General features: G+C 42.2%; 1 protein-coding gene across 3 annotated transcripts in view; it reads left to right on the top strand.

Annotated features, from left to right (window-relative positions):
- Window positions 1-26,742, top strand: part of LOC6052304 (sorbin and SH3 domain-containing protein 1) — a 148,165-nt gene that overhangs the window by 113,811 nt on the left and 7,612 nt on the right. For 2 of the 3 annotated variants that reach the window (XM_038260162.1, XM_038260161.1), the window contains 4 exons: window positions 1,696-1,877; window positions 2,995-6,777; window positions 6,853-7,200; window positions 7,522-7,614. In XM_038260162.1, the coding sequence (XP_038116090.1) occupies window positions 1,696-1,877; window positions 2,995-6,777; window positions 6,853-7,200; window positions 7,522-7,614 (4,406 nt within the window). Of the gene's footprint in view, window positions 1-1,695; window positions 1,878-2,994; window positions 6,778-6,852; window positions 7,201-7,521; window positions 7,615-12,845; window positions 13,320-26,742 lie in introns of those variants that run through there. The other variant, XM_038260164.1, reaches the window with a different exon arrangement.

Here is a 26,742-nt window from a genome sequence, read left to right as displayed (position 1 = left end):
AATTCACTCAAAAGTTACAGCTGTTTGAATATTTACATACCATTTTTGTATGGACAGCTGCCAAAATTGTATGGAGACTTGTATGGGTGAACCAATGACACAAAATAGCTTATTTGGTCATAGGGAAGGCCCCCACAAAGTTTGAGCCAAATCAAAAAATACAAATAAAATCCATTTCCGGTTTTGGTAGAGAATTGCTCCATTATCAAAAAAATTGTAATGTACTTTTCGATTGCAAATTCAATTTTACCTAAAAGATTGAGGTCAATTTTTTATTTGGCATAAAATTTGTTTTTTTTTTCCAAAAATCACTATTTTTTCAAAAATTTATAACTCGGCGGCAAATTTTTTCCCATACTTCTCTATAGCTCAAAAGTTGCGGGCTGTTGTCCCCTAAAACATATCAAAAAATCTTGAAAATATAAACAATCGTATAAAAAAAACTCATGGTACATATTTTTTCTCAACAGTCCTACAGCTTTGCCCAATCAAAAGTTACAGCCAACATTGTATGAAGACTTCTATGGGTGAACCAATGAAACAAAATAGGTTCTTTGGTCATAGGAAAGGCCCCCACAAAGTTTGAGCCAGGTCTTATTATTTTGGCCTAAAAAACTCCAGAAAAAAAGAACTTGCTTGCTCACTTCATATTGAGCTTTTTTAAAAAGTTTCTGTTGAAAATTCGTTGCATCGAAGTGCTGAACATGCATAAAATGTATGCTTTTCAATAAAACATACCGTCATCTGCGGTGGATCGGGACTACATTCTGAATAGGGACAGCAGTGTTTAGAGCACTTAATGGTTTTAAGTTTGGAAATGGATGTACACATTTTGTTGGTCTGAGTCTGTTCTATCCGAAACCAACCATGAAAAATCAAAATATTGTGATCTAACATTGTTAAACTGCTGTACCCATTCGTCCCATGTGTCCCAATTCGCCCCAGTACTGGTCGGGGCCGAAGGGGACCTAAATTTTGCTTAAGATTTCACACAAGTTCTATGAAAGAATTTCATAAATTTTGAATCAGTTAATTTTTTTATTAAATAATTAATTTATTTATTTGTTAATAAGATAACATTCTAATTTTTCACAAGGGTTTCTTGTAGTTTTTTTTTGCGTTTCTAACCTTTTATTATTATTTCGATAATTTTGTGCAATCTCATGCTAACTAGCTTGGAAACCTAGCATGCTTAGTAGAAGAGAGCACAGAGGCAACGATATTCAAAAATTGAAATTTATTTACAACTTGATTCAAACTAACCTAAAAGCACTTCTGTAATAAAAATAGATTTAAAGTAATTTTGAAATCACTTAAATTTTCATGCAGAAATAATTTTATTAAGCTATCAAAAAATAATATCTCATTTAAAATCATCGAAATTAAATAAATTTTACTTTAACTTCAAAAGTAAAATTAAAATACTTTTTGAATCAGAGAATATTAAAAATTAAAATGAACTTGATAATCATTTAAAATGATGAAAAGTTAACTAGCTCTAAACAGCTTAATTTTTTTAAATTTAAATGAACCTTATTAAACATTTGATATAAATTAAAAATAATTTTACCAAAGTTTATTAATTCAATGTCCTAAAATTTAAAAACTTCAGTAATATATTTTTACCCAGCAACGTCACCCACATTTTTAATGTCTCATATCTGATCCCTCGTTCCCATCCCCTTTCCCCACCAGGGCCCTCAAGCAGGAGCACGGCGGCTACGACAGCGACACGACGCTGATCTTCCGCAAGAAGGAACCCCCGACCAGCTCGGCGCTCAGTCCCATCGAGCAGAAGCAGTTCTACAAGAACATGCAGGCGGGCGGCGAAATACCCGTCCAAGGATTCCGCAAGCCGGCCCCGGAAAAGCCCAAAGGTGAGTGTTTCCCAATTTAAAAGTCGATGTTTTTCCCCTCTTGGGGGAGGAAAAACCCCTTTTCAAAATGGGAAAATCCCTTCTGGTTGAGACCGTCTTTGAGCCGGACAGAGGGTTGTTCGGGAGCAACGTAGCCTTTGGGTTGGGTTGTTTTCCCCATTGAAGATTTCACGTAACTTAAGCAAGAAGGGATTTCCTGTCCAAGTTGGAGCGGCTTAGTTCTGCCCACAACACACTTGTCACACAATCACACTGGTTTTATTCTATACTATCCATAATACCCAGCAACTAAGGTGAAGGGGATTTACCTTTTCTTCTGACACACAATTGCTATAATCTCCACTCGGGTCTTCTCGAGGGGAAAATCGATGATGCTCGATGCGTTCTATTCTATCGCTGGCCTGGATTAAATTCTATGCAATCCAATTCAAACCAACCCACATTTTATTGCTAATAATTCTACACGTAATAAACATTTCACGAACCGAACGGCTGCACAAATCGACTCGGTCGGTGGTTGTGGCGTTCAATATTTGCTCTTTCTCACCGATGTCTGGTGTTCCGGAAATCCGGCAAGGACCGTATGCACCGAAAGGTCATAGATACCCGGACAATGGAAGTGCTGCATGCGGTCCTGCCCTCTGACACCAACGCACGTCATGAATTTCCTGCAACTAATCCTCGATGTGCAGAGAAGATTATCGCCTGCAAGGTAGACTAACCGTAGTGCATGAGTGCAACCATTCCCATTTAATAGCTATGATCGGTGTTGGTTAGTTTACAGCACCTAAGATTACAGCATGCACACCTTTCACATTCTAACCTCACACACCATAGATATTATAGACAATAAACCCGATTGCTTGTACCGAAGATACCTTCCGAGTATTTTCCACCCCGACACCGAGTGTTTTCACGCACCTGCAACGTGTGTGAGTTCCAAATGCAGCAACAGCTAACCAACCAGCAACAACGAGTGAGTCACGCGATGCCAGCGCAATCAACTACTACTACTTCTACAGGTTCAAGGTGGGACTTCACAGTTTTGGCACCAAACGTCACCCCAAATCTCCGAACCAATCCGAATTACCAAATATCGCGTCTATTCCCCCACCAGATGGCGGCGACGCGGACCACGATGGAGACCACGTGCAGATCCAGGAAGTCTTACCAACCATGTCTACGAACCCGTTTTTGGTCCCGCCGCAGGAAATAACCTGCTATCCGATTACCAGCATCTCTCGTCCACTGGACATGTTTGGCCCCTTCCCACGCGAAGTCAAATCATTCGTTCCAGTAGCTCCACCGGCTCCACCAAATCGCAAGTCTTCCCGCAGTAACTCGACCCTCCGGATCATGTCGCAGATAAAGACTAAAAATTACGATAGGAAGACCGTTGTCGAGTCGAGCAGTTCCAACGTCGGAACTTCCGGAACCAAAACTCTTCGCAAGGTCGACCAGTACAGATCCAAGTCCGCGGGACCGATGTTTGCCGCCACGACCTCGTACGTGGCGTCCTCTATCAAAGAGGAGAAGAACCTGGAGAACAGTACACGTGTGGCGAAGCGTTACACCTACCGGGCAAGCTCGAGCAGCCCCGTTCGGAAGGCCAGTCCCAGCCCGGTAGCCTTTGGTCGGGGCATTTCCAAGGAGCGAACCTTCGCCGAAGAGAAGAAACGCCTCGAGGAGAAGCTGCCCAAAGTTTGTCGGAAAGACGTAACTGTGTCCACAAGTATCTTGCGCAATCCGGATCTCAAATCTCCGCTAGAGGTCAAGAAAGCTCTTCGTAGCACATTCCTACCGATGGTGATCGACAAACCGGACAAGTTCTCAGCAGCCTCTCGCACTTTACGTCGCATCTCATCCAACTTCAAGAGCGCCTCCAGCATCTACTCTTCCAAGCAAAGTCTAAGCAAGGCAAGCACCACTTCAGCTCCCAAAAAAGATGACAAAGCCCTCAAAGTCACCGTCGCAATATCGTCCCGTGGAAAGGAACTCGTTCGTGCATCAACCACCCAAAAACCACAGAAAACAAAAGGCAAACTCTCCCCAACCATCACCATCAAATCCAACATCCAAAAGGTCCAGAAAAGCCTCGGCCTCAGAGCCAAAACCCCCTCAACCCAAAGTCTGGCCCGCACCAATTCGACCTTCTCGATCGACTCGACCAACTCGAAACGCAAATCACGCGCCTCGTTCATCCCGGCAACGTTCACCTCGAAGAAACCATCCCAAGTGTCCGCACGCAGCAAATCCGAAACCACAAGGGCCATCAAGAAGCCAAAGAACTCCAACACTGCCGCACTGGTCGAGAGCTACAACGAACGCATCGTGCAGCAAAACGACCTCGTCCGGACGGACTCTTTTTTCCAGAATCTATTCCTGAGGAAGTCCTCACCCATCCCACCGGGCTCTTCCGGAGCCGATCCGCCTGCAGCGTCCACCGTGATCGAGAAGGCTCGCTTGTGGAACAGCTTATCGGCGAAATCCGAGCCCTCGTTGAAGCAACCGAACTACTATCTCACCCAGGCAAAACCCGTATCGTTATCGAAGTTCAAAACCATGGATACCGAATCCGGTGCATGCCGTAGCGGCAGCCCGGTCCGGGTCACCATCGGTGCCGGTGAGGTCATCGAGCAGGTCCAACGGTACGAATCCCTCATCCAACTTACCGACGAGGAGGAAGAGTTTGGTGGATTCATGCGAGGGCGCACCATGAAGATCGACTACAGCTATCACGAGCGTAGCAAGAGCGAGCCACCGGTGCAAACGCTCATCCAGGAAGTGATCCACCACGAAAGCCCACGGACGCTCCTCGGTCGCAAATCCGTTGAATATTCCCAAACAACCAAACGCTCCTCCAGATCACCCTCATGCCGTCGCATCCAGCACCTGAAAGGCGAAGGAAACGTCAAGAACATCGTCCGTGCACGCAGCCTAAGCACCACCGATCGCAACGCCAGCCAATCAGGCGACGAGCTGGTACGCAGCCACTCGCTAAACCTCACCAGCTACGAGCGTCACGTCCCAATCTGCCGACACCGACGCTCCGATCGCTTCCAAGACCTGAACGACTTTTACAGCAGCCTCGAGCGGCTGGCCCAACTGGAAAAGGCCACCTCGTCCACCGATCTGCGTCCTCGTCGTCGTGACGAGGAAATCATTGACTTTGATCTGTGGCGGAAGGTGCGCGATCACGAGAAAGCAGAACGCGAGATGAATCAGCTGCTGAACAAGCTAAAACAAGACCAGCGCGAGAAGGATCTGCTGTTCCTGCCGCACGATCCGGATGAAGTCCGCTGGAAGTACGATCTGGACGCGGGACTGAGGAACAAGGAGAAATCCGTTGACGACTTGAAGGGAGTTCTGAGTAAGAAGGTGCTCCACTTTGAAGAGTTCACCAAGCGTGAGCTGGACACGCGCAAGGATCACTACAAGCCGCTGTGGAGAGGATCGTCCGTAATGGATGTCGCTTCGCAGATGTTGGAACGATATAGTGAAGAAGGTGGCAAGAGGGATGAGTTCTTGTCGCTGGAAGCTGACAAGCGGTACGGAATCAGCAACAACTTGCTGAGTACGCTTTCAAGTGATCAGATGAAGAAGTTGAAGAGTCAACTCAGTGAGATTTACAGCAACAAGGAGGAGATGAAATCTAAGGAAGAGTACGTTATCAATGTGCCTGATGATAAGTTGCGTGCTAGTAGTACATTGAAGGTTCGTAGCAATTCTGTGCTGACAAAAGATCAGGTAAACGAAACACAGTTCAAGCCGATCTTAGAGAAGGGGAAGGTAGCGACAATTCAGAAAACATTCGAACAGAAAAACACGCAGGAAGCGCTCTGTCAAGAGTTAAAGAGCAAGATTCTTGAGAAGCATGCAAGTCATACGCTGCCGTGCATGAAGAAGAAGGAACGTCCTTCGATAATTCCACAGAAGGAAGAATACTATTCGCTGGAAACGGACTATCGGAAGCTGCACGGTGGACACAACGTTGAGGAAGGAAGAGAAGAGGTGGTGATGCGAAAGTTCCGAACGCTGGACCGAGAGCGACCACACTCCTACGGAGAAACGGAGAGCGTATCTTCTGAGACATCTAACAGGACGGTTATATTTCGAAACTCTAGCGACGATGTCAAGAGCAAGATAAAGTACTTTGAAGAAAGACGCAAGGAGGACTTACCGGCTGTAACGGTATATCACGCAAGGGAATCGTCCACCGATGAAGATGATGCAGCAAAGATGGTGGAGGAACGATCAGTTGAAGTGAAGACATCGCAGAAGACTTCACCGTTGCCAAACTCACAGTCGTTTACGGATTTCAAGGATTTGTTTGGGGAGAAGCCGGCGATCACGTGTTCATACACGTACCAGGAGGGTGGAGGAAAGGCTTCAAAAAACTTCACGTTTCGTTCGCGTAGCTCAACTCCGGAATACGCGACGTGCATTCAGACAGGAGAAGTGAAGAAGATCAAGGACAAGTTCGAAAGCTTGGATGCGAACTTGTGGAAGCAGAGCTCGGGGAATAACAGCCCTCGTCAGTATCAAAGTGATTCAGAGTTGAATCGACCGTTTGGAGAGCGAGAGATTGCCAAAGCAAACCGAAAGATTCGGGTGAGGCAGCACGAAACTGGGGATGTTACGAGGATGACACACAAGTACGAAATACAATCGACTAGAGCTCGCAGTAGGAAGCGCAAGGAGCGTGTTCATTCGCCGATTCCAAAAAACCCGCTGCGCAGGGATGACCGTTTTATGCCGCACATCAATGTCATCAGTAAGACGGCATCCCTGAAGCAGGAAATGAAGCGGGAACGACCGACAAGCGGCGGCAGCGGAAGTGGTGCCGAGGTCGAGAAGATCAAAAGTAAGTTTGAAACGGCGGAGAATCTGTCAATACTGGGTAAGATGTACACTTCTGTTCCGGACATTCGCGAGCTTAAAGATATCTCCAACTACCTTTCCGGTCCCTGGGTAGCCCACCAGTTCCCCAAGCCAACGGACAATGCACGCTCGATCACTGCACCCGACCAGTCACCCGCGGGCAAGAAACCGGGCCGCCGGAGTGGCAAGCTGCGTGCCAGCTCCACTTCACCGCCACGACGATACCGCAAGGACAGTAGCAAGCAGGCAGGCACTGCAGGCACCGCTTTCTTGAAACAGTTCTACGACATTTTTGCCGACCAGAAGTTTGACCCGAGCATTCATCAGCCCAAGTATCGCTACGTGCCCGATCGGCAACTGGACGCCGAGTATCTATGGGAGAAGATCCAGACGATGACAAGCGGTACCGGCGGTACCACCAAGGCTTCCGTGACCTTTGAAGGTTCCGCTTTTGTTTACCTTTTCTCTTCAGCGCACCCTTCATTTTCATTCTGTAAATTACACATCTTGCCAAATTATAATTATCTTCGACAGACCCAAGACATTTTCGCCAAGCTTCTTACTGACCATCAACGACTAATGACGACTTCCTTTATTCTTTCAATTGAGGTCCGCATTGGAATCCTCTCAACTTCCCTACGCTATATCTTCCTCTTTATTTCTTATTTCTTATCTCATAGTTTTACCGTTTAAGTTCCGTGCTATTTTAGTTTATCGTTCTCATCGTTTTGCCTACCGCTCCCATCTCCCACTTCCAATTTAGAGTTTAGTAACGTGCCTCCACCACCTCCCATGAAAGGAACATCTCTACTGCCCAACTCCTCCTCCCCGTACTCGAAGAGCTCCAACGAACCAGGTAAGTGATCCCCCTGACTATACAGTAGGTATCTCATAAGTAAACGATCCTTCCGATGCATCCACTTGCATGGAAAGCATGATTCTAACTCAGGGAATCAAGGCACACTACGATTAACTTGTATGCAAGTCGGTTTACCTTCTCCTCAGCATGTCGTGCTAAAATCGGTCAACCACACCTCGCAATGTAAACAAATCGCTCCCTAAGTGGTAACTTGAGTAAGGAAACCGTACAAATTTAGCAAACACAGACGAATTGCGGTGACCGCAACGACGACGAAACGGAATTGGACGGTAATGGCCAATAATCTGCACACCGACCGGTCAACGATGTACTTCCCAGTTTAAACGACGGGAAGGGACGCTGCAGCAATGCAGCTTGGCACGAGGAAGTTGTTGTCACTTTCACAAATGGTATTTCTTCTCGTCTTTCTCTCTCTCTCCGTCGACGCGTCTTTATCCATGGTTGACCCGAGCAGACAGTAACCTGACGCTTGAGTTGCACCCAAGATTCTAGCTTATTTGACAGTTCGCCATAATGGCGGGAACAAATATAGGTGTTTTTTATGGCAAACACTGTACCGCCAGAATCGCCAAACATTTCTACTCGGGATCGCACGTGCGACTCCCCAGAGTCTGGTCAAACAACACGTGTTCGAACGACTGCCACTTTTATGGACGATTCGATTTTTATCTTCCCCATTGCTGCTTCCTCACTCTCTTTCTGTCTCTCGCTGGACCACAGTTGACTGCATCGTCTTGAGCAGGCCTGTTATAAAACAACACCTCGCGGCTAAAGGAAAAGTAATGACTGCACTCGATGAGAGGGCTTTGGGGCAATTTGTCAACTGTTGGGCAGTGTTAAACTTTGAGTTCGAGTTGATTTGACAGTTTGCCATAAAGACGACGGCGTCATAGTAGGTTTATGGCAACTACTGAATCGAATCGATTTAGCGTCAGCATGTCAGTTGTCTTTATCGGTTTTGGAAGAGTTACAGACTTGGGATGATCACGTGACCGGTTCCAGTAGGTTGATTCGCAACATAGTTCGCGCCACTCACGTGAGTTAAGTCGCGCTCGGCTCTCCACTGCTTACCAATACAAGGGAAAGGCACTCATCTTTTTTACACTCTTTGAATCAAGTGTGTATTTTACGCTATCAGTGCGGATAATGGGTTTGATGGGGCGAATGGGTGTAACAATATCAAAGAGAGGGGGGATGCTCGCTCACCTGTTTTACACTTAGTTATGCGTTTTTGCTCGGAATCGATGCTATCGATGTTTGAGCAGTAAATTAGTTCGACAAACGCTGGTTTACAACAGTATGGTTCGGTAGACTTGCATCTAAGCAATTATCTGAGATTTTGGTCATTTGATTTTGTTTTTATATTTTTTAATCCAGCTGAATCTTTTTTGATGCATTTGATATACTCAATGAAGCTATTTTGCATCATTAGTTTGTCCATATAATTTTCCATACAAATTTGGCAGCTGTCCATAAAAACATGATATATGTTAATTAAAAAATCTGATAATCGATTTTTTTGATCGATTTAGTGTCTTCGGCAAAGTTGTAGGTATGGTAATTTTTTTTTTTTTGTGATTGTAAATTTCACTTTTTGTCACTAAAACTTGATTTGCAAAAACTGCATTTTTTTATTTTCTGATATTTTTTAGAGGACATCAAATGCCAACTTTTCAGAAATTTCCAGAATGTGCAAACAATCTTTGACCGAGTTATGAATTTTTGAAACAATACTGATTTTTCAAAATATCAAAATATAAGCCAAGTGAAAAAAAAATTATTTAACCCAAAAATGAACTTCTCGTCCTGCGAAGTATGTTGGCTGATATATCGGGCGGTGAGTAAAAAAAAACAGCTTGAAGTCGCCTGACATTTTTTTTTAAAACTCGGTCAAAGGTTTTTTCACGTTCTGAAAATATCTGAAAAGTTGGAATTTGATGCCCCTCAGCATTTTCATTAAAAAAGTGTTATAAAAAGCGTTTTTCACTAGTTCAGTTGTTTTGCAATCTTTAATTTTCAAAAAATGTAAGATTTGACGAAAACAAAAATTTTAGGCGAAAAAAAACTTAAGCATCGAAAATTTTCAAAAATTCAAGAGATTTTAAAATCATGTCAAATCCCATACCGCCCGATTTGTTTTTGTTCATCTTCTTCTTCGAATTGCATGATATTGTTGCCGGGTATGTTTTTTATTGCACCAAAAGTGCAGAAAATCGCTGGCAACATTGTCAACAAAAACTAAATAAAAATTAAAAATAGTGTTTTTTTTTTTGCAAATCAAGTTTTAGTGACAAGGGACGATCCATAAACCACGTGTACACTTTTTTGGGAATCTGTTACCTATCAAACTTGTAATTCGTTGCTGCTTTGTTGGGAATTTTTTTAAAAATAAAAAGTTTTTTGCAGCACCCCTTTTGGGCGGACATTTCTGTTGTCACCTTTTGGTTCCTTGGATTAGCCATGGATAATTTCACAGTGTAATAAACAGGGCAGCTACCACCACGCGGCGCCACCGTTTTGATTGAGAAAATGATACAGGTTTTTCAGACGAGTTTCAATCCCGTGCTATTATTTATCATCGCCATTTTTGACAACCATCTCCATAATTTCATTTGACTTATTTTTGCCAAAATAAAACCTATTTGGCATAAGACGTTTGAAGACGTATGAAATGTCATTTTTCCATAACTCCTGACTAGGTTTTAACAAAGGTTTTATCAAGGCTTTGAGGATGTTTTTAGGATTCAGTTGTAAAGCCTTGAACTCCTATGTAGGTTTTATAAATAGGCCGCAACAACCTTTTGCGGAGGTTCTTTTGGGTTTTAAGTGGGGTTTATCAAGGTTCTGGGGAGTTTGTTACAACAAAGGGGTTTTAATGTTGGTTTTGGCTGATAGGTTTTATAGCGGTTGTGACAGCTTTGATAAAGCCTAAATGTTACTTCGGACGTGGTTTATTGATGGCCCCAAATAGTAAAATTAAAAATTTCCAATTTTTTTTTATCGTGTATAATTTTTTTCAGTGTAGTCCTTATCCATACCTACAACTTTGCCAAAGACAGATGTTTGAATTTTGTATCCTTTTTGTATGGACAGCTGCCAAATTTGTATGGAAAATTATATGGACAAACTAATGATGCAAAATGGATTTTTTTTAATAAACCGAAGGCACAAAAAAAGTTTCAGCTGGACTCAAAAATACAAAAAAAAATTAAAAAAAGAACCGATTTCCTAGAGAATTGCATATCTGAGATTTTTTCCACGTTAGTTGAAGTTATGGGAATAACAATAATGATTGATATTCTAGAATTCTTTTTCAAAAGGTCCTATGCGCCATGAGTTCCTAATTTGATAGAATCTTTTGAATATGTCTGAAGTTTTTTTTGGTAAAGGTCCAATTAACCAAATTTCCAATTTTTGCTTTTTGGGTGTTTTTGAAACCGCCTTGAGTCAGGGGCATTAAAAAACACCCAAAAAGCAAAAACTGAAAATTTGGTTTATTGAACCTTTTCAAAAAAAACTCCAGATGTGAGCATATTTGCATATTTTTATTTAAGCCAATGTTTTAATAAAGTGACGTGTATTCAAAATATAGCCACCGAAAGTTTGATGTTTGCAGTTTTTCGATTTTTTAAAATAGTGACAATGAATCAAAATTCCATAAAATATTTGCATAGATATATTTTTTTGTGAAAAGTTCAGAAAGTTTCCTATAAAATTGTCTAAGATACATTGAAGATTAGGTCTCAGGTTGCAGAGATCAGCGGCTTAAAGAAAAAAAATTGAAAATTAATGTTTTTTATAAGCCTAACTCAATCCACCCATTCGTGAAATTTTTCGATCCTATTTTCAAATTTTTGAATCAAGACTAACAATTCAAAAGGGCCAAACATTCAATATATTGGATATCGGCGGATATATCTTGAAAACGAAACACTTCATCAAATAATCTGTAAAGCAGGTCAACATAATGTTAAGTATAAAATTTCGATTTTTCCCTTAATAACCTTTTTTCAAAAATTCATAACTCGGCGGCAAAATGTTTGACCATACTTCTCTATGGCTAAAAAGTTGCGGGTCTTGGTCACCTAAAACATATCAAAAAACCTCTATAATCAAAAAAATGTTTTTCAATTTGAGTTTTTGTGGTAAAAATTTTATTTAAAAATCTCAGCAAGATTTTTTTTCCGTGTATCTGTTTTATTCTGAATAGTCCTCATCAATACCTACAACTTTGATGAAGACACTAAATTGACCACTGCGGGTTGCTGAAGTACAGCCTCTCCAAGTTTATTTTTTGTGAAAAATTACCCAATGTATCAAATGAAGAAATCGTGAAAACTGTTGGATATTAAACTGTTTTACAAAAGTTTCTGCTAATTGTAGCAAAAAATATTTGAGCATTTCAAGATCAAATCTAGCTTTCAACAGGTCTACAAAAAATTAAATATTTTTTGTTGAAAATTGGCGAAAATTGCACAAATCTTTAATATTTTAACATAAAAGATCGATTCGAGTACCGAAAATGCCTTTCTTACGCCGAAACCCCAAAACCTAACGCTCCTTTATTGCGCAATACCGTCACCCGAAACCAGTTTTTTTTTCGATGTTTACCCAGTTATTACTCACCATCATAAAAACCGATACCGTACGGCCACTCTGACACTCACCTACCGCGCCATACGATACTTGCTATAACGTGCGCGAAACCCGCAGGAAACAGTCGCCAGTCGTGTTATCAACCAACAAAACTCGCGAGTATTGTCGACTGCTGCAAAACTCTCGTTCCGTCGCGGCATGCATCGCTGAGCACCAACTCTTCTACATTACCATTCAAGGTTCGACTTCTCCAGACCTGGTGACGAGAGTCCCCAAGTCGCGTTTTGTTTTGCTTTGCATTTTTACTCAAACACACGGAGGGAAATCGTAAACATGTTTTATCATTATTTGAAAACGAAAACATTGTTTCCAATTTGGTGAACTTGTCATCGGCTTATGGAAGTCATTTCCATCCGTGCAACTTTGGCCGATACGGCCCAGCAAGGGCCCTACGACTGAGTTACGGGTTTGTGGTCGCTGTTGCGGCGGGAATCTACCTTTTTTATCTTTTACCAAGTTCCGGAGAGTGAGTTCCCCGCATCAGCTCGCGGCGCTCAACGTGTTGAGTTAGTACACCGCAGCTCGCTTCTTCGTCAAGTTAGTCGCTAGCTAGATCTAGTTGGCAGTGGATGTTGTTGAGCGCGCGCGCGTCGATTCGATCGCGGCGTAGTACGCAAGTTGCGTTTTTATTTTTTCGCAAGACCGGCAATAAACCGCGGCGCGCGTTGATTGATTGAAGTTGCTGGATCGCAATCATCGCCGGCAGCTCTGGACTTTGGAGCGAGTCCGTGTGGAGTGTGTTACATGATTGCGCTGAATTAAGGGTCTCTCGCTACGCTCCGAAAAGGGTCCCTGTGGGGCGTGAATGATTGTGGGCTCACTTGAGAGTGCCAAGGAAAAAAGAAAGTGAAGTTTATGCATGTGAACCGTGGCTAGGCAAGAAGTGAAGCACTGTTGGCAAGCATCGGGAAACCTTCCCGAAGGCCACTCGTGGCAACGAGGAATTGATTAAACAACCGCGTAGCAGCGGGTTTTTCTACGGATCCAGACATCATCGTAAAAGTTTCTATCGAGCACATCAATGGGTAAATGCTGCGAAAAATTGGCTAACTTCGTCTTGATTCCAACTAACGCAAAACGCAAAGAAGAAGCAGCAGCTAGTTCTATATTTAAAATCCGCGCAAAAAGAAGTCGGAGTGCGCGCGCCAAAAACCGATACATGCAATCACAGGTTGGCGGCACGTGACAACCTTTCAACGGTCTGTGGCCAGGTCCGTCACCTCTCCTCGTTGTCTGAATCATTTTCAAACAGTTGCGACATCGAGCGCGAGATAAAGAAGCTTCACATAGTTTACGGTGACTTACTCGACAGCAACTTGGAAATAATTTCCCTGTCGAATGGCGAATTTATCTTTTTATTTGTTTCTTTTTATTTTTAACTCAACAATTCACAGAAATAGCCCAATCAATCGTTCAAGGATATCCTGGAGCACTAGCGTGCACAGGGTGGGGCAACTGCCCCACCATCCTCAGAAATTTGTTCTAATTTTAATCAGGGGGCGTCCATAAACGACGAAATTTTCTAAACGTCCATATAATTGCCCCACACCCAGTCGCATGATTGTGATGCATGGCGGCATGAAAGTATATCAGAATCTGCATGAAATCTGTCCTCATGCATTTTTTGCGATATAGGGGTATGACATTTTTGCCCGTTATCTTCAATTATCGACATTACCGACGGCTGATTGATTGTATTGGAGAAAAAAAAATCTAAACAGAACGAGGATTGAACCATCAACTTCTTGGTTATTGATCCGACACGCTACCACCGCGCCATGGACGCTTGATGAATTGAGAGGGACAGAGCACCAATATAATTTTCTCTCTGGAGTGTTGTTCGGGGACGCGCCAGCATTATATGTGTTGGTGAGAACTGCAGACCGCTGACATGTTTACACGCGGGCAAAAATGAGCTATGAGCTTGCTGCAAAAACTGTTAGAAAATGTAACATTTTCTGCAGCAAATCCGCTGTTGCAGATTTTGATATATATTTTTCCTTTGGGTGCACCTTCCTCGAGGAGCTGGGCACGCTACTGTCCTGGAGAAAACCTTGAATATATCCACAAATTCCCTGGTCATGGCCAAAAAAATCAAAAATTAAATTAAATTTCAAATCCCGATGGTTTGACACCAACTGTTGTCAAACGAACGGGGTCACTTTTTAGTTTGACATCCCTTTTACACGGAGTTCACACACACTACTAAACGTTTGTTTTGATAGTGTGCGTGAGTGCCGAGTAAAAAGTGACAGTTCGTCACTTTTTAGTTTGACTTTGTGAAACCAACGGGGAACAAACTAAAAAGTGTCAAACGAAAAAGTGACCAACCACCGGGGGTTGAGTGTATTAGAGATAAACCAAATTAAATTGATCTTGAAGTTAGTTGTGCAAAAAACTAACAAAATTCTAATAACAATTACCATACCGATTTTTAACACTCGATCATTAACTTTGGAGGTTTTTATGTATGTATGTATCAGGGCTGCGGAATCGGGTCATAATTCAAACGACTCCAACTCCAACTCCGACTCCAGCATTCTTAGATTAGCCGACTCCGACTCCAACTCCGACTCAAGCTTCCAACAAATGGTTGGCTCCGACTCCGACACCGACTCCTCATGTTTTTAAGAGCGAGTTTTTCACCAATGATTTGGATGAAACTTTCAGCATTTGTTTGTCTATACATGAGATGAACTCATGGCAAATATGAGCCCTCTACGACAAAGGGAAGTGGTTAGCAAACCAGCAATTCAACGGATCAAAACAATGAACGATCTTCTCAATTCCGACATCAAGTTCTACGCAGATCTAGAGGCTTATCCGTCAATCGCCAGCCAATCTATGTTTAGAAAAATGTTCGTTCAGGGAAGTATCAGTGTGTTTGACACAGTTCCCGGGGTTGGCTTGCTTGTCGTTGAGGAAGTCGCAGATGTTCTGGATCTTACAGCTTTTGACTACGAGCGAATGGAACCGTGGTACGTGGTGTTGGACATTACGCACCAAGAAGGGTCCGAATTTTTCCAAACAAGGTGGCGATATGAAAATTTAGAGATTTTTCGTTATGTGCGAAGCCTTTTGCTCGAGGCTGGTGTGGTGGGCTTTTGGAAGCACGTGTACAGGTCCATTCATCGAGACATGTGCATTGGACGAAGACATCGCGTCCAAATTGAAAATAAAGTTGATCTTGACTTTGATGACATGCAGCCAGCCTGGGTGGCACTGGTAATTGGTTTGAGTGTAGGCTGGATTGCATTTCTGGGGGAACTCATCAAGAAGTGGATGAAAAGTGAACTAAATTGCAAAAAGAAAAAAATAACAGTCAAGATATGTTGGTAATTTGGATGAAGTCAAAACTAATCATCAACACGATCGTGTCCTACCACCATCAATTTTGGCATGTGCTAACGTTCTCTTATCTTAATGCGAGCTAAGCACAACCCAAAACGGCTAAACGGCTGCGACCAACCCACTCAACCGCACCAGATCATCATCTCGTCGAAGCCCAAACTACCAAGCCGTGGGAAAATTGTTGCAAATTTTCCCAGCTTATTATGCGCGATGCTGCTCACCTTATCCCTCATCTTGAGAACGCGATTCGATTATGGTTATTGCGATGAGGTGCGTTTTTTTTCATATATTTGTGAGGTGCCGTGGTTAATTAAGAGGAGAAGCTGTTTTCGGGGAGGTCGTGGGGCAAACCCCCTCCGCGCGGAAACGCACAATGAGGTGCGCTTCTGTAGTATGCACTGATTACGTGACAATGGGTAGCGGTGTGGTCTGGCGAAGAAAGGTGTAATGGGTGCTTTAAGATCGTTATGTGTTAAACGGGGAGGGATCTTGCATCTTCAGTGTTTATGTTGATGAAGAAGTGCTGGATGGAATCGACTAGTGCAATGTTGTATTTTATATGTTTCTATATAAAGAAGTATTTGGGCAATTAAACATAAATAAAACAAGCATTTTCTTTTTTTTCCAAACTAAACCCTACCTACTCAAGATACTACACGGAGAAAAATGAGTTCCCAAAATCGTGAACAAGCGTTCATGAAAAAAATTTCTCCGTGTAGAAATGCAACCATTCAAACACATATTCCAAACCCCAGAACAATCCAAGTTGGCTGCAAATCTGAAAGTTTGAAATGTCTTGAAAATTGTCCCGATCATAATTTTGATTAAGGTCGTAGAAGGTGTCCTTCACTTTTGGGACAATGACTGTCAATGATGGTTCTGAATTCAGGGTCCAGAAATCTTAAATTGAAATGAAAAAAAAATCACTATATGTAAAATGCTTCTACGAGCAACACAAAAAAAATACATTTTTTGATTGATAGGGGAAATATGCCCATTTTAATCACTCTAAGCCGTTCGACCAATTCTCATCACTTTTGCTGTTTTCCGCTATGAAATCAACATCTTCAGATGTATCAACAATTGAGAGTTGATTGCTCACTTTTGTTTGAGATATTTATAACTTTGAAACTGTCAAAAACACTCTATGAAAGCTGTAATTCATGATCAAAGTGCTGATAGGCCGATAATAGAAATAGGCTGAGAAAGGGTATAGTTCCCCTACATTCTGAATCAAGATTTGAATGATATTCTAAAACAAACATGACCGCCAAATGGCCGATCACAACACAATTTTGTATGAAACAACTTCAAGGTAATACCGAATTTGTCACACTTTATGAGCTGTACTTGAAATCATTTTAAAAATAATAATGATTTAACACCCAGAATTTAGAGTCGAGAGAATCGTTCCCTCCTTCCTTCCCTGTGAGCTCAGCTCCCAAATCGATAGAGTAATACTACCAACTCACACCATCAAAACAAATGTGTTCATTCGTTAATTGAAACAATAAAACTCCAACAAGTGTCACACATCGACTTCTGACCACTCCTGGGTCACCAAGCTGAGGTGGCCGAGACAGATAAGTCATTGGGTTAGTCCGTCAATGGTCCGTCTGGTTCGATTCCCCGTAGTCGAAACTTTTTGTGTTTTGTTTTGACGGATGATCTTTTTTTGCGAATTAACCTCGAGAGAATAGTTATCCATCTCGAACTGTGTTCTCTGTGTCCGTAAATGGTGTCACTATTCTCTCGGTTCGAGACCATCATTCTCTCGGAAAAACGCTCTCCAGTTTTGGGTGTAGGTATTTTTATGTTGACAATTTTTGTTTATGTCATGGTGTTATGACAGTGAGTAAAATAAATGTATACTCCAAATACTTTTAAATTTGCCCCTTCGACCAGTTTGAGTAAAAGAGAAATATCAAATAGAGCATAATTTTTCCATGTTTCTAACGGCTTCTTTTAGTTGAAACAGTAATTTCTCGAAAACCATTGTAACTTATGCCTACAAACCTAACTTTACTGTAGTTGGGTATTTCCTTCAACAAAAAAGAATAATAAATTGCTAAGTCACAAATTCACATGCTAAATATAAACGAGTATGAGTTGTGCTATAGTTGCATTCTAATTGTTGGTAAGTCAGCACTTTTCGTGCTTCATATCTTACTCATAATCAAACAATTCGACTAATTCTCTTCTTTTTCTGTAATTGAGACCGCTTACTTTGGGATTAACTCTTCCTTTCGCCCTCTTCTTAACGAGTTCTCCCAGAAATGCAAACAAACCACCGCCTAATCCAATTCCCAAAACAACCCAAGCCGGCTTCATATCGCCAAAATTTAGATCTACCTTGCTATCGATGTGGACTCGGACCCTTCGCCCGGACAACATACAGCGCCACGTGTCCATGGCTCGCCGTTTCTGGTGATCCATCAGACCAGCCTCGAACAAAATGGTGTGGACGTAGCGAAAAAACTCTGCGTTTGGGTTCCGTTCTGACACATCGTACATTTCGTACCCAATGTGGTACTCCAAGTCCAGCAAAACGTACCACGGCTGCATCCGCTCGTAGTCAAACGCTGTCAGCTCCAGAATACCGGCCGCGTCCTGCTCGATGATCATTCCAATGCCCGGATCCGTATCGAACGGGTCCGGAACACCCTGGATCATCATCTTCCCGAACAGGGATTGGTTGACGAGGTGCGGCTTGCCATCCAGGTCCTCGTAGAACTTGAGATCGGACTGGAGCAGGTCGGCCAGAGTTTTAATGCGCTGAATCGCCGGTTTGCTAACCATCATGGAGAGCATCTTAGTTTCGAATGCGTTAGACGCAAAGAAAATAAGGATGATCATCGAGAGGTACGAGATCTTTTCCACTTGACCTGCTTGGTGCAGGTTATGTCGTTCGAAGCCGCATAGCACGAGCATAGTTGGGTCATTCTGGAACAAATTTGGGAACAGCTGTTTCATGACTTCTGCCAGCAACAGGATCGCAACCAGCAATAGCCAGACATTCCAACTGAACGGCATCACCATCAACTCGGCAACGTTCAACGGTCTATCCCTAGGGATGCCGACCTTTATGTTCAACGGAGCTCCTGTGACCACTGTTCCAAAATCCCTCCGTGGATTCGGAAGCATCTTGACGAACTGTAATCTAATATCAATATTCCTCAGAATGTGATCTTGCCTTGCAAGGCAGTGATGCCAATCGTCACCCTGGTATAGATCACAATAGTGTCGATATTCACTGGCTTCCGTGCCCAGATATCGTGCCACTTCTTGCATCCAGAAAACGTTCCAGTGAAATTCTACCAACGGTTCGTCCCCGTAGAACGTGATGGGCCGCCCGCTCATCGACCGTCTCAGCCACGTAAAGAGAAACATCGGGGCAGGGGCCTTTGCCCACCTTGTGTACCGTAGTGGATTCCACAGGACGACACGTGTCGACCGAACCTCAAAGAATACCATGCTGGCGAATTTTACTTTGAAAATGAGGTTAGAAATGGCCTTAACTACGGCCATATTTGAATAATCTATGAAAACTAGGACCTTAGTTGTGGGATTGAACAGTTCCAGAACCGCCTTTATGGCATCACTAGTTCGCGTCAAATGAACAACATCGTTTCCTGGATGAATGGCCAACATCGACGGATTCCAGGGTAGTTTCTCCAGATTCTTATGCCACGATCCGTTGACCACGTATTTCACGACGTGAGACAACCGAGGTGCCCGAAGAATTGCACTCAAAATGTTATTAAAAGGATACTGTGGTGTAGCGTCGAGCAAGACTAGGCTGAAGGGTCCACTCTGGATACTGGCTTCGAACTCGATGCTTCTCAGAACGTAATACATGCCGTCCATTTGGTTGGCCGCGTCATTTTTGTTGAACAACAGTAACATAAGAAGTGTTGCCAGCTTCATGGTTGAAAAGTGATTGGTTGTTCTAGTGAACAGCACGAGAGTATCAACATACTTTTTATCGTCACTCTTAATCGCCAAACTTCATTTCATTATCAAACGAACACACTAAAAAAAAACAACAACATTTCGACCGACGTGACTTGCCACCGAGCTGGACAGCCAAAACAACCGTAAAATATTACGTGTCTCGAGTCTCACGTAATCGCGCGACCAAACAAGACCGCATCCGACGACTACTAACCCACAGAGCGCGCTGCGAAAAAAAGGTGCCGTAAACGGCAAAACCTAACCTACGAATAAGCGCTCCCGCTCAAAAGCGCGATCGTGGTGCGATTATCGCTGGTTTACACCCCGGCTCGCACACATTTCCACCATTGGGCAGCCCCTCGGCGCTTGCTTGATTTGGAAATCACTGGAAGCTGTTTCGTTATTAAATTTACTGACTCCTCTCTTTTGCACTTCTCCGCCATCAATCAATCAATCAATCGATGCGTCATTATCGCGAAAATTATCAGTTCAACACAATTGGAGGTGTTTTGGCGGAGCTTCAAGAGGTGTTGATAATTGATCTACCCCCCGTACTGGCTTCAGAATCAAGTCAAAGATTTTTCTTACGTTTTGTGTCACCCCATTTTAAGCCTAATAAGCGGTCGTGTTTGACTGATGCTGGATTATCTGGATTGTCCCTTAAAATTCATTAAAACCAAGCACACCAACGAGTATAGCAACTTTTTGTGAACATTTCTGTTTATTTTCACTTTTATTAAATATTATGCTATTCCTTTTACAAGCATCTAAAAAAAAATATTTCAAAAATGCATTCTAATCAGTCGAGTGCATTGGGCCACGCCCATTTTTCTATTTTCAGCTTAGTTCTTTTTTTCTTCCAGCGCTCTTTTGGGTCTGCTTAGTGCTGCCAAAATTGATGAAATTTTAAGCGAACACTCACGAAAAGTAGCATTTATAGCGAAAGTTTCCTGGCATCACTTGCTTACTCCAACATGTTAGTGGTGTTGGTGGCCACCCTTTGTTCTTTATTGCCTTCGCTCCTCGCTTTGTTTTCTTCAGCCTTCGATTGGAATGGGTCGTCAAAAGTCAAACGTCAAAAGACTTGGCGCGTTTGTTTTTTTTTATGGTGCTTGCTAATTATTAACATTTTTCGGGATTATTTTTCAAGTGAGTGACTAAGTAATGTGCGAAAGAACATGTTGCCGGTAGTTGGAAGCAATTTTATATCTTAAGCGCTTTAAAATCGTTAGCGCAAGTGGAATGATATTGATGGCGACTTTCGTTAAGCAGTTAACCTCTCATCTTGCGTGTGGATGTGTGTGCCACCAAAATGATGAGAAATGGTCTCGCAAAATAGAAATTATGATCAAAAGTGCATTAAATTTGATCTTTTTGGCCAGTAAATGGCATAAATTTGCGTGCTTACTCGAAGCGATGCTATTGCTGGTATGTTTATTGCCTAAATAGTATTTTTGGAGCTTTAATCGAGCATCAAACTCTACATATGACGAAGATAGGTGTTTGATTAGAATGAGTATATTTCCCCTAACTATTTTTAAGTGATTTTGAGCCTATTTCCAAGTTGCTTTGTTTTCAAAATGGCGCCTTTTGGCACAAAACCGAACATAGCACCTGAAAGTACACACTTTCAACTACACACAAAACTGGGCATCGGCATACGAGAGGATAAATAGCACGGCTCGGTAGTAAAATGGTACTGTGTGCGGACGGAGAGGTTAAATCCCGAAATTACTCATGGTATCATTTTCCAAACAAGTTCATGTTTCAAAAAAAGTGCAGATGACGGTTTCCACGCGAAATCGACCATAAAAATACGATTTTGAACCGGACCATTTCCGATCTTAATAAAACTTGCTGGATCGTTTGTCCTACTCAAATCAACAACTCCTGTGCACTCAGTTTAGTAATTTACAATGGCATTTGAATTTTAGGAATTCTTTTAGTTTTAAATTATTGGTAATTACATTTAAATTGAAAAAATCATATCTTTCGAAGCAGATGTTCAAAAAAATCGATCGAAAGTGTGTTTTAACGAAAATCGTGCGCTCTTTTCAATGAAAATATTTCCAAAAGCCGAAACTTTCATTTTCGATAAAAAAACAGCCAAAAATCCAATTTTCTTCGAAAATCAGGCTGAATACACCCTTTGATTCAAATTTTGCCATTACCATTCGAAAGAGCGGAAAATTTCCCACTTTTCTTCCATAGACACCAAGTTGGAGCGAAAGCGTTTTCGAGTGGTTTGTAAATAAAAACCTTTTTTCGTTTTTTTTTTTATTTTTTTTCAAAAAAACTAAATTACATGTTTTATGGCAAATTTTGTAACAGATCCCATTTTTAAACATAAAATAAAGTTCTGCTTCCGTGTTTTTGAGTTTTTCCTTGACGTACCAGTTTCAAATACATATAAAAGGATCGAAATAATGAAAAGGTGCACCTTAAAGTAACATTTCCTGAACCACTTTTATTATGGAAAAATGTTTATCTCACTCGTCAGTGTTGTTAATACCTGCAAAATAATTTTTTTCCTATTTTTTATGGGTCTTAGGGTGATTCCTGTCACGTCAGGGCGGTTCAAAGATGACAATTTTGAGTATTTTTTAATAATCATTGTCAAACGCCGTTTAAACTGAACTCATGCGTATTTTTCCTTGAAAGCCAAATTAGTAACTTTCCATGTACAAACCGGATAACTTTAGTTGGTTTAAACAATGTCAAGTTGTTTTTAGAAATATGTGTTTTTTTTGCAAGATCGCCATAATTGTCATTTTAAAGCACACCCTGACGTGCCAGGAACCACCTTAATAACCTAACAAAAATTATGTATAAAACCCGAGAATCCCGAAGATTTGGAGCCGATCCGAGCACCTTAGAGTTTGGCCATGCCGTTTGCCTGGAAAATTGTTGTAAGTCACTTAGCAGAATTTTGTAAGATGTTCAATTATTTGTCAACGTGTTTTTTTTCCTACAATTAAAATAAAATAAAATCCAACACAGGATTTTTGATTTGTCATCCTGAGAATAATTTAAGTAATAGTAGGACGAAAAGGGAATAAATCACATAATCACATAATTTTACAATTTGCAGCTTTTCTATACAAAAATTGTTGTAACTTTTCAGAGATTTGATAGCATGTTTATTCTGCAAATTTATTCTTGATTTAATTAGTTTCAATTCTACGCAAAAAGTTTTGATAAACACGAATAAATGATGTTTCCAGATGAATTTGGAAAATAAAATAAGAAAAAAACTATTTTGCAGGTATTAACAACACTGACGAGTGTGATAAACATTTTTCCATAATAAAAATGGTTCAGGAAATGTTAGCTTAAGTGCACCTTTTTTGGTTATCTTTAGTAATTCTTTCGTTCCTTTTATATGTATTTGAAACTAGTACGTCAAGAGAAAACTCAAAAACACGGAAGCAGAACTTTATTTTAAGTTTAAAAATGGGATCTGTTACAAAATTTGCCATAAAACATGTAATTTAGTTTTTTGAAAAAAAATAAAAAAAAACGAAAAAAGGTTTTTATTTACAAACCACTCGAAAACGCTTTCGCTCCAACTTGGTGTCTATGGAAGAAAAGTGGGAAATTTCCCGCTCTTTCGAATGGTAATGGCAAAATTTGAATCAAAGGGTGTATTCAGCCCGATTTTCGAAGAAAATTGGATTTTTGGCTGTTTTTTGATCGAAAATGAAAGTTTCGGCTTTTGGAAATATTTTCATTGAAAAGAGCGCACGATTTTCGTTAAAACACACTTTCGATCGATTTTTTTGAACATCTGCTTCGAAAGATATGATTTTTTCAATTTAAATGTAATTACCAATAATTTAAAACTAAAAGAATTCCTAAAATTCAAATGCCATTGTAAATTACTAAACTGAGTGCACAGGAGTTGTTGATTTGAGTAGGACAAACGATCCAGCAAGTTTTATTAAGATCGGAGATGGTCCGGATTTTGAGTGGTCGATTTCGCGTGGAAACCGTCAGATACCGTGACCCGAACCCAAGACCTTCGACATAGTGAACCGTGCCTTTGCCGTATGGGACACCATTGTTCGGTAACTAAGTGGCGGTCATTTGAAAAAATAGGTCACACAATGGGATAAACTCTGGAGTTTTTTTTTTTGAAAAGGTCCAATAAACCAAATTTTCAGTTTTTGCTTTTTGGGTGTTTTTCAATACCCCTGACTCAAGGCGGTTTCAAAAACACCAAAAAAGCAAAAACTGGAAATTTGGTTTATTGGACCTTTTCAAAAAAAAACTCCAGAACTGTTTCAACGAACGAATGAACAGCGATTGTACAGGCTCCATACAAAAAAGATTTGTTTTGTATGGAAATTGTCCACGAGCGGGGGAGGGGTAGGGTGGAGATCTGAGATTTCAAAAAAGTGTCCACGTGGTTTATAGATGGTTCCTAACTTGCTTAGAAGTATGTTACGGTTTGGCTGAAACGAAACTAAGCTAAGGGTTACCGTAAGACCTGTTGCTTTAAACCTCATTAATTCTTTTTGTGTCTATTGTTGCTTTTGAAGCCAAGCGCATAATTCAATCGTCATTGTTATTTACGAATACATTTCATTGCCAACCACGTACCGCATTTCTTCCACAGAAATTCTCCAAGAAATCCCACGAAACTAAGACTCAATCCAAATGCTGCACCAATCCATGCCGGCAGCATGTCGCTGAAGTTCAAGTAAATCTCTCCTTCCTTAACCTTCCGAGGCCTTCGTCCCCAAACCCAGCGGTACGTTGAGGTATGATAATCCTCCTTCCACAAGTCGAGCAACCCAGCCTCAACGAGGCCAAGGTACGTGGTTTGAAACAAACCAAGCAGAGGACTGCGAAATGCCATCCTATAAAATAGGACGGGCTCGGTGATGACCAGGTCCAGAACATCAAACCACGGCTGCCCTCGCTCGAAATCAAACGAAAATTTCGACACAAGATCAGCCACGTCCTGCGATACGTACAGAGCGACACCCGGTAGGGTTTCCCAAATTTCGCTGCTACCATTGACCACAAAACGTCCTATAACCGGATTGTCCAAGGCTTCCGGTGTGTTTGCTAGATCACCCAAAAAATGAATTCCATGTTTCTCCAAATCATCTAACGTTTTGATATGCTGAGTTGACGGTCGATCTATCATCAATGAGATGATCTTGGTCTCGAAAGCATTCGTCACGAAGAACATCAAGATTATCAACGAAAGAAGTATGATCTTCTCCCTTCGTCCAGCTTGGTGGAGATTGCGTCGTTCAAAGCCACAAACCGCCAGCAAAAATGGATCGTTCTCAAGCATGTTCGGTATGCACCGTTTGAGAACTTCTGCCAAAAGTAGAACAACCATCAGTAGTATCCAAACCTGCCAGTCAAATGGCATCAAAATTAGTTCTACGGCATTCATCGCTCTTCCTTTGGGAACCAAAATTCGACCTCTCGGTTGTTCTGTCATAAAGAATCGGTTAAATTTGTTCGTCTCATGTTCAAAGCGAACAGTTTTCAGTGATATGTCAGCTTCAGCAGGATTCAATCCCCGGTGTTTCTCAACTTTAGCGTTCAAGAAGCGAGCTATTACCACCAACCAATTGGGAGCGACTTCATACCTTTCTCCGTGTCTTTCAATGAACGTAATAACTCCACCTTGCAGATCTGTTCTTTGCCACTCAAAGATGCTCCTCGGATGTGGAAAACCATCAATGGGGCGATAATTTTTCAAGCTCCCGCAACGAAGTCTACCGGATTGCTTATCGATGAATACGACGTAGTTGAACTTGGCCCAAATCAGCAGAGCCTTCATCACATGTTCGTTGTAGGCGTTAAAGTCCACATACACGAGCACCTTGGTGGTTGGATTGAAAACTACCAACATCAGAATGATGTCCCAGCGCTTCGCATCAGTGGAAAGATCCTCATCGGACCCTAAGTAATGAACAGCAACGAAGGATTATACGGTAGCTTCTTGTGCTCGTTCCGAAACGGTCCTCGTGCAATGACTCTGACGGTATTTTGCAGTACGGGTGACTTGGACAAAGTATCCAAGATATCTTCAAAGTATCCTCCGGAAGAGACGTCATAAAAAAAGCACTGGAAAAGCCCAACGTGTTCGCTGGCTAGGTATTTGATCGTCCAAAGCGAATAGTCAGAACGTGCTGGTTGTAGGCAAAGGTTGCCGATACCGCCGCTGCGAGGATACACCCGGCTGGATTCATGGCCGCAGTTCGAATGAACAAATTGATTCACAAATTTCAATCAACGAAATGAATCCATTTCTCCATGCGGTACAAATATCGCTCTCGAACCATGAAGCTGACCACGTGCCTTCTCGTTCTGCTAACCAATACCACTGCGCTTGCCAAACACCATCCCGACCTTCTGGACTACCCTCTGCGACTCATCGAGTACCTTGACGGTGTTGGCAGGTTCGAATGCGTCTTCTTCAGCGTCTCGCCGTGGCAGCTCTCCGATAGCATCCTGGACGATTTGCTGCAGCACGCTCGGTTGCGATACGTGGCCAAGTACGTGCTGCAAGGATCGTACCGGCCTAAAACACTGCCGAAGAAGCCTTCGGTGCTGCTGTTGGAGCCAGGTCGCCGGGTCGATCTGAAGCGGCCGGACACCCCAGCGAGCATCATGCGCTTCATGCTGCTGTTTCACCCGGCAACAAAGGTGCTCGTGTTTTTGAACTTTTCCAACGCGTACGTGCGGGAAATGGCGCGGCTGATGCTGGTTCGGGTAAAGTGCACCAATGTGGTGTTTTTCGACACGGAGAGCTTGGCGATTCGGCTGGGCGGCTTGGAAAACTTGGTTGAGATTGTGCGGTTTTTGCCACATCCCAAGTACGTCTTTGAGTGGTTCAAGCAGGAATTGTGGGGACCCAATATCACTTTTGTCGCCGCGAGTGAAAATCCTGATGAGCCTACGTTCAGATGGGTACTTACGACGGCTCTCTACTTGAAAGGTGCAGTTTGCGAAATTCCAAAGCAAAAAGACGGTACCAACGGAGCTGATATAATGCTGGAAGGTGACATTGCCATCGATTTGGTGGAGGACTTTTGGCGAGTTTTCATCTACGAACCTGTCGTAGAAAGTGTGCTGGTACCCAGGGGTGAACTGCTGAATGCCTTGGAGGTTATG

This window comes from Culex quinquefasciatus, chromosome 3 (assembly GCF_015732765.1).
Source record: "Culex quinquefasciatus strain JHB chromosome 3, VPISU_Cqui_1.0_pri_paternal, whole genome shotgun sequence".
Lineage (NCBI taxonomy): Eukaryota > Metazoa > Arthropoda > Insecta > Diptera > Culicidae > Culex > Culex quinquefasciatus.
The sequence above is the reverse complement of the archived record's forward strand: the minus strand, read 5'-3'. Positions and strand labels throughout refer to the sequence as shown.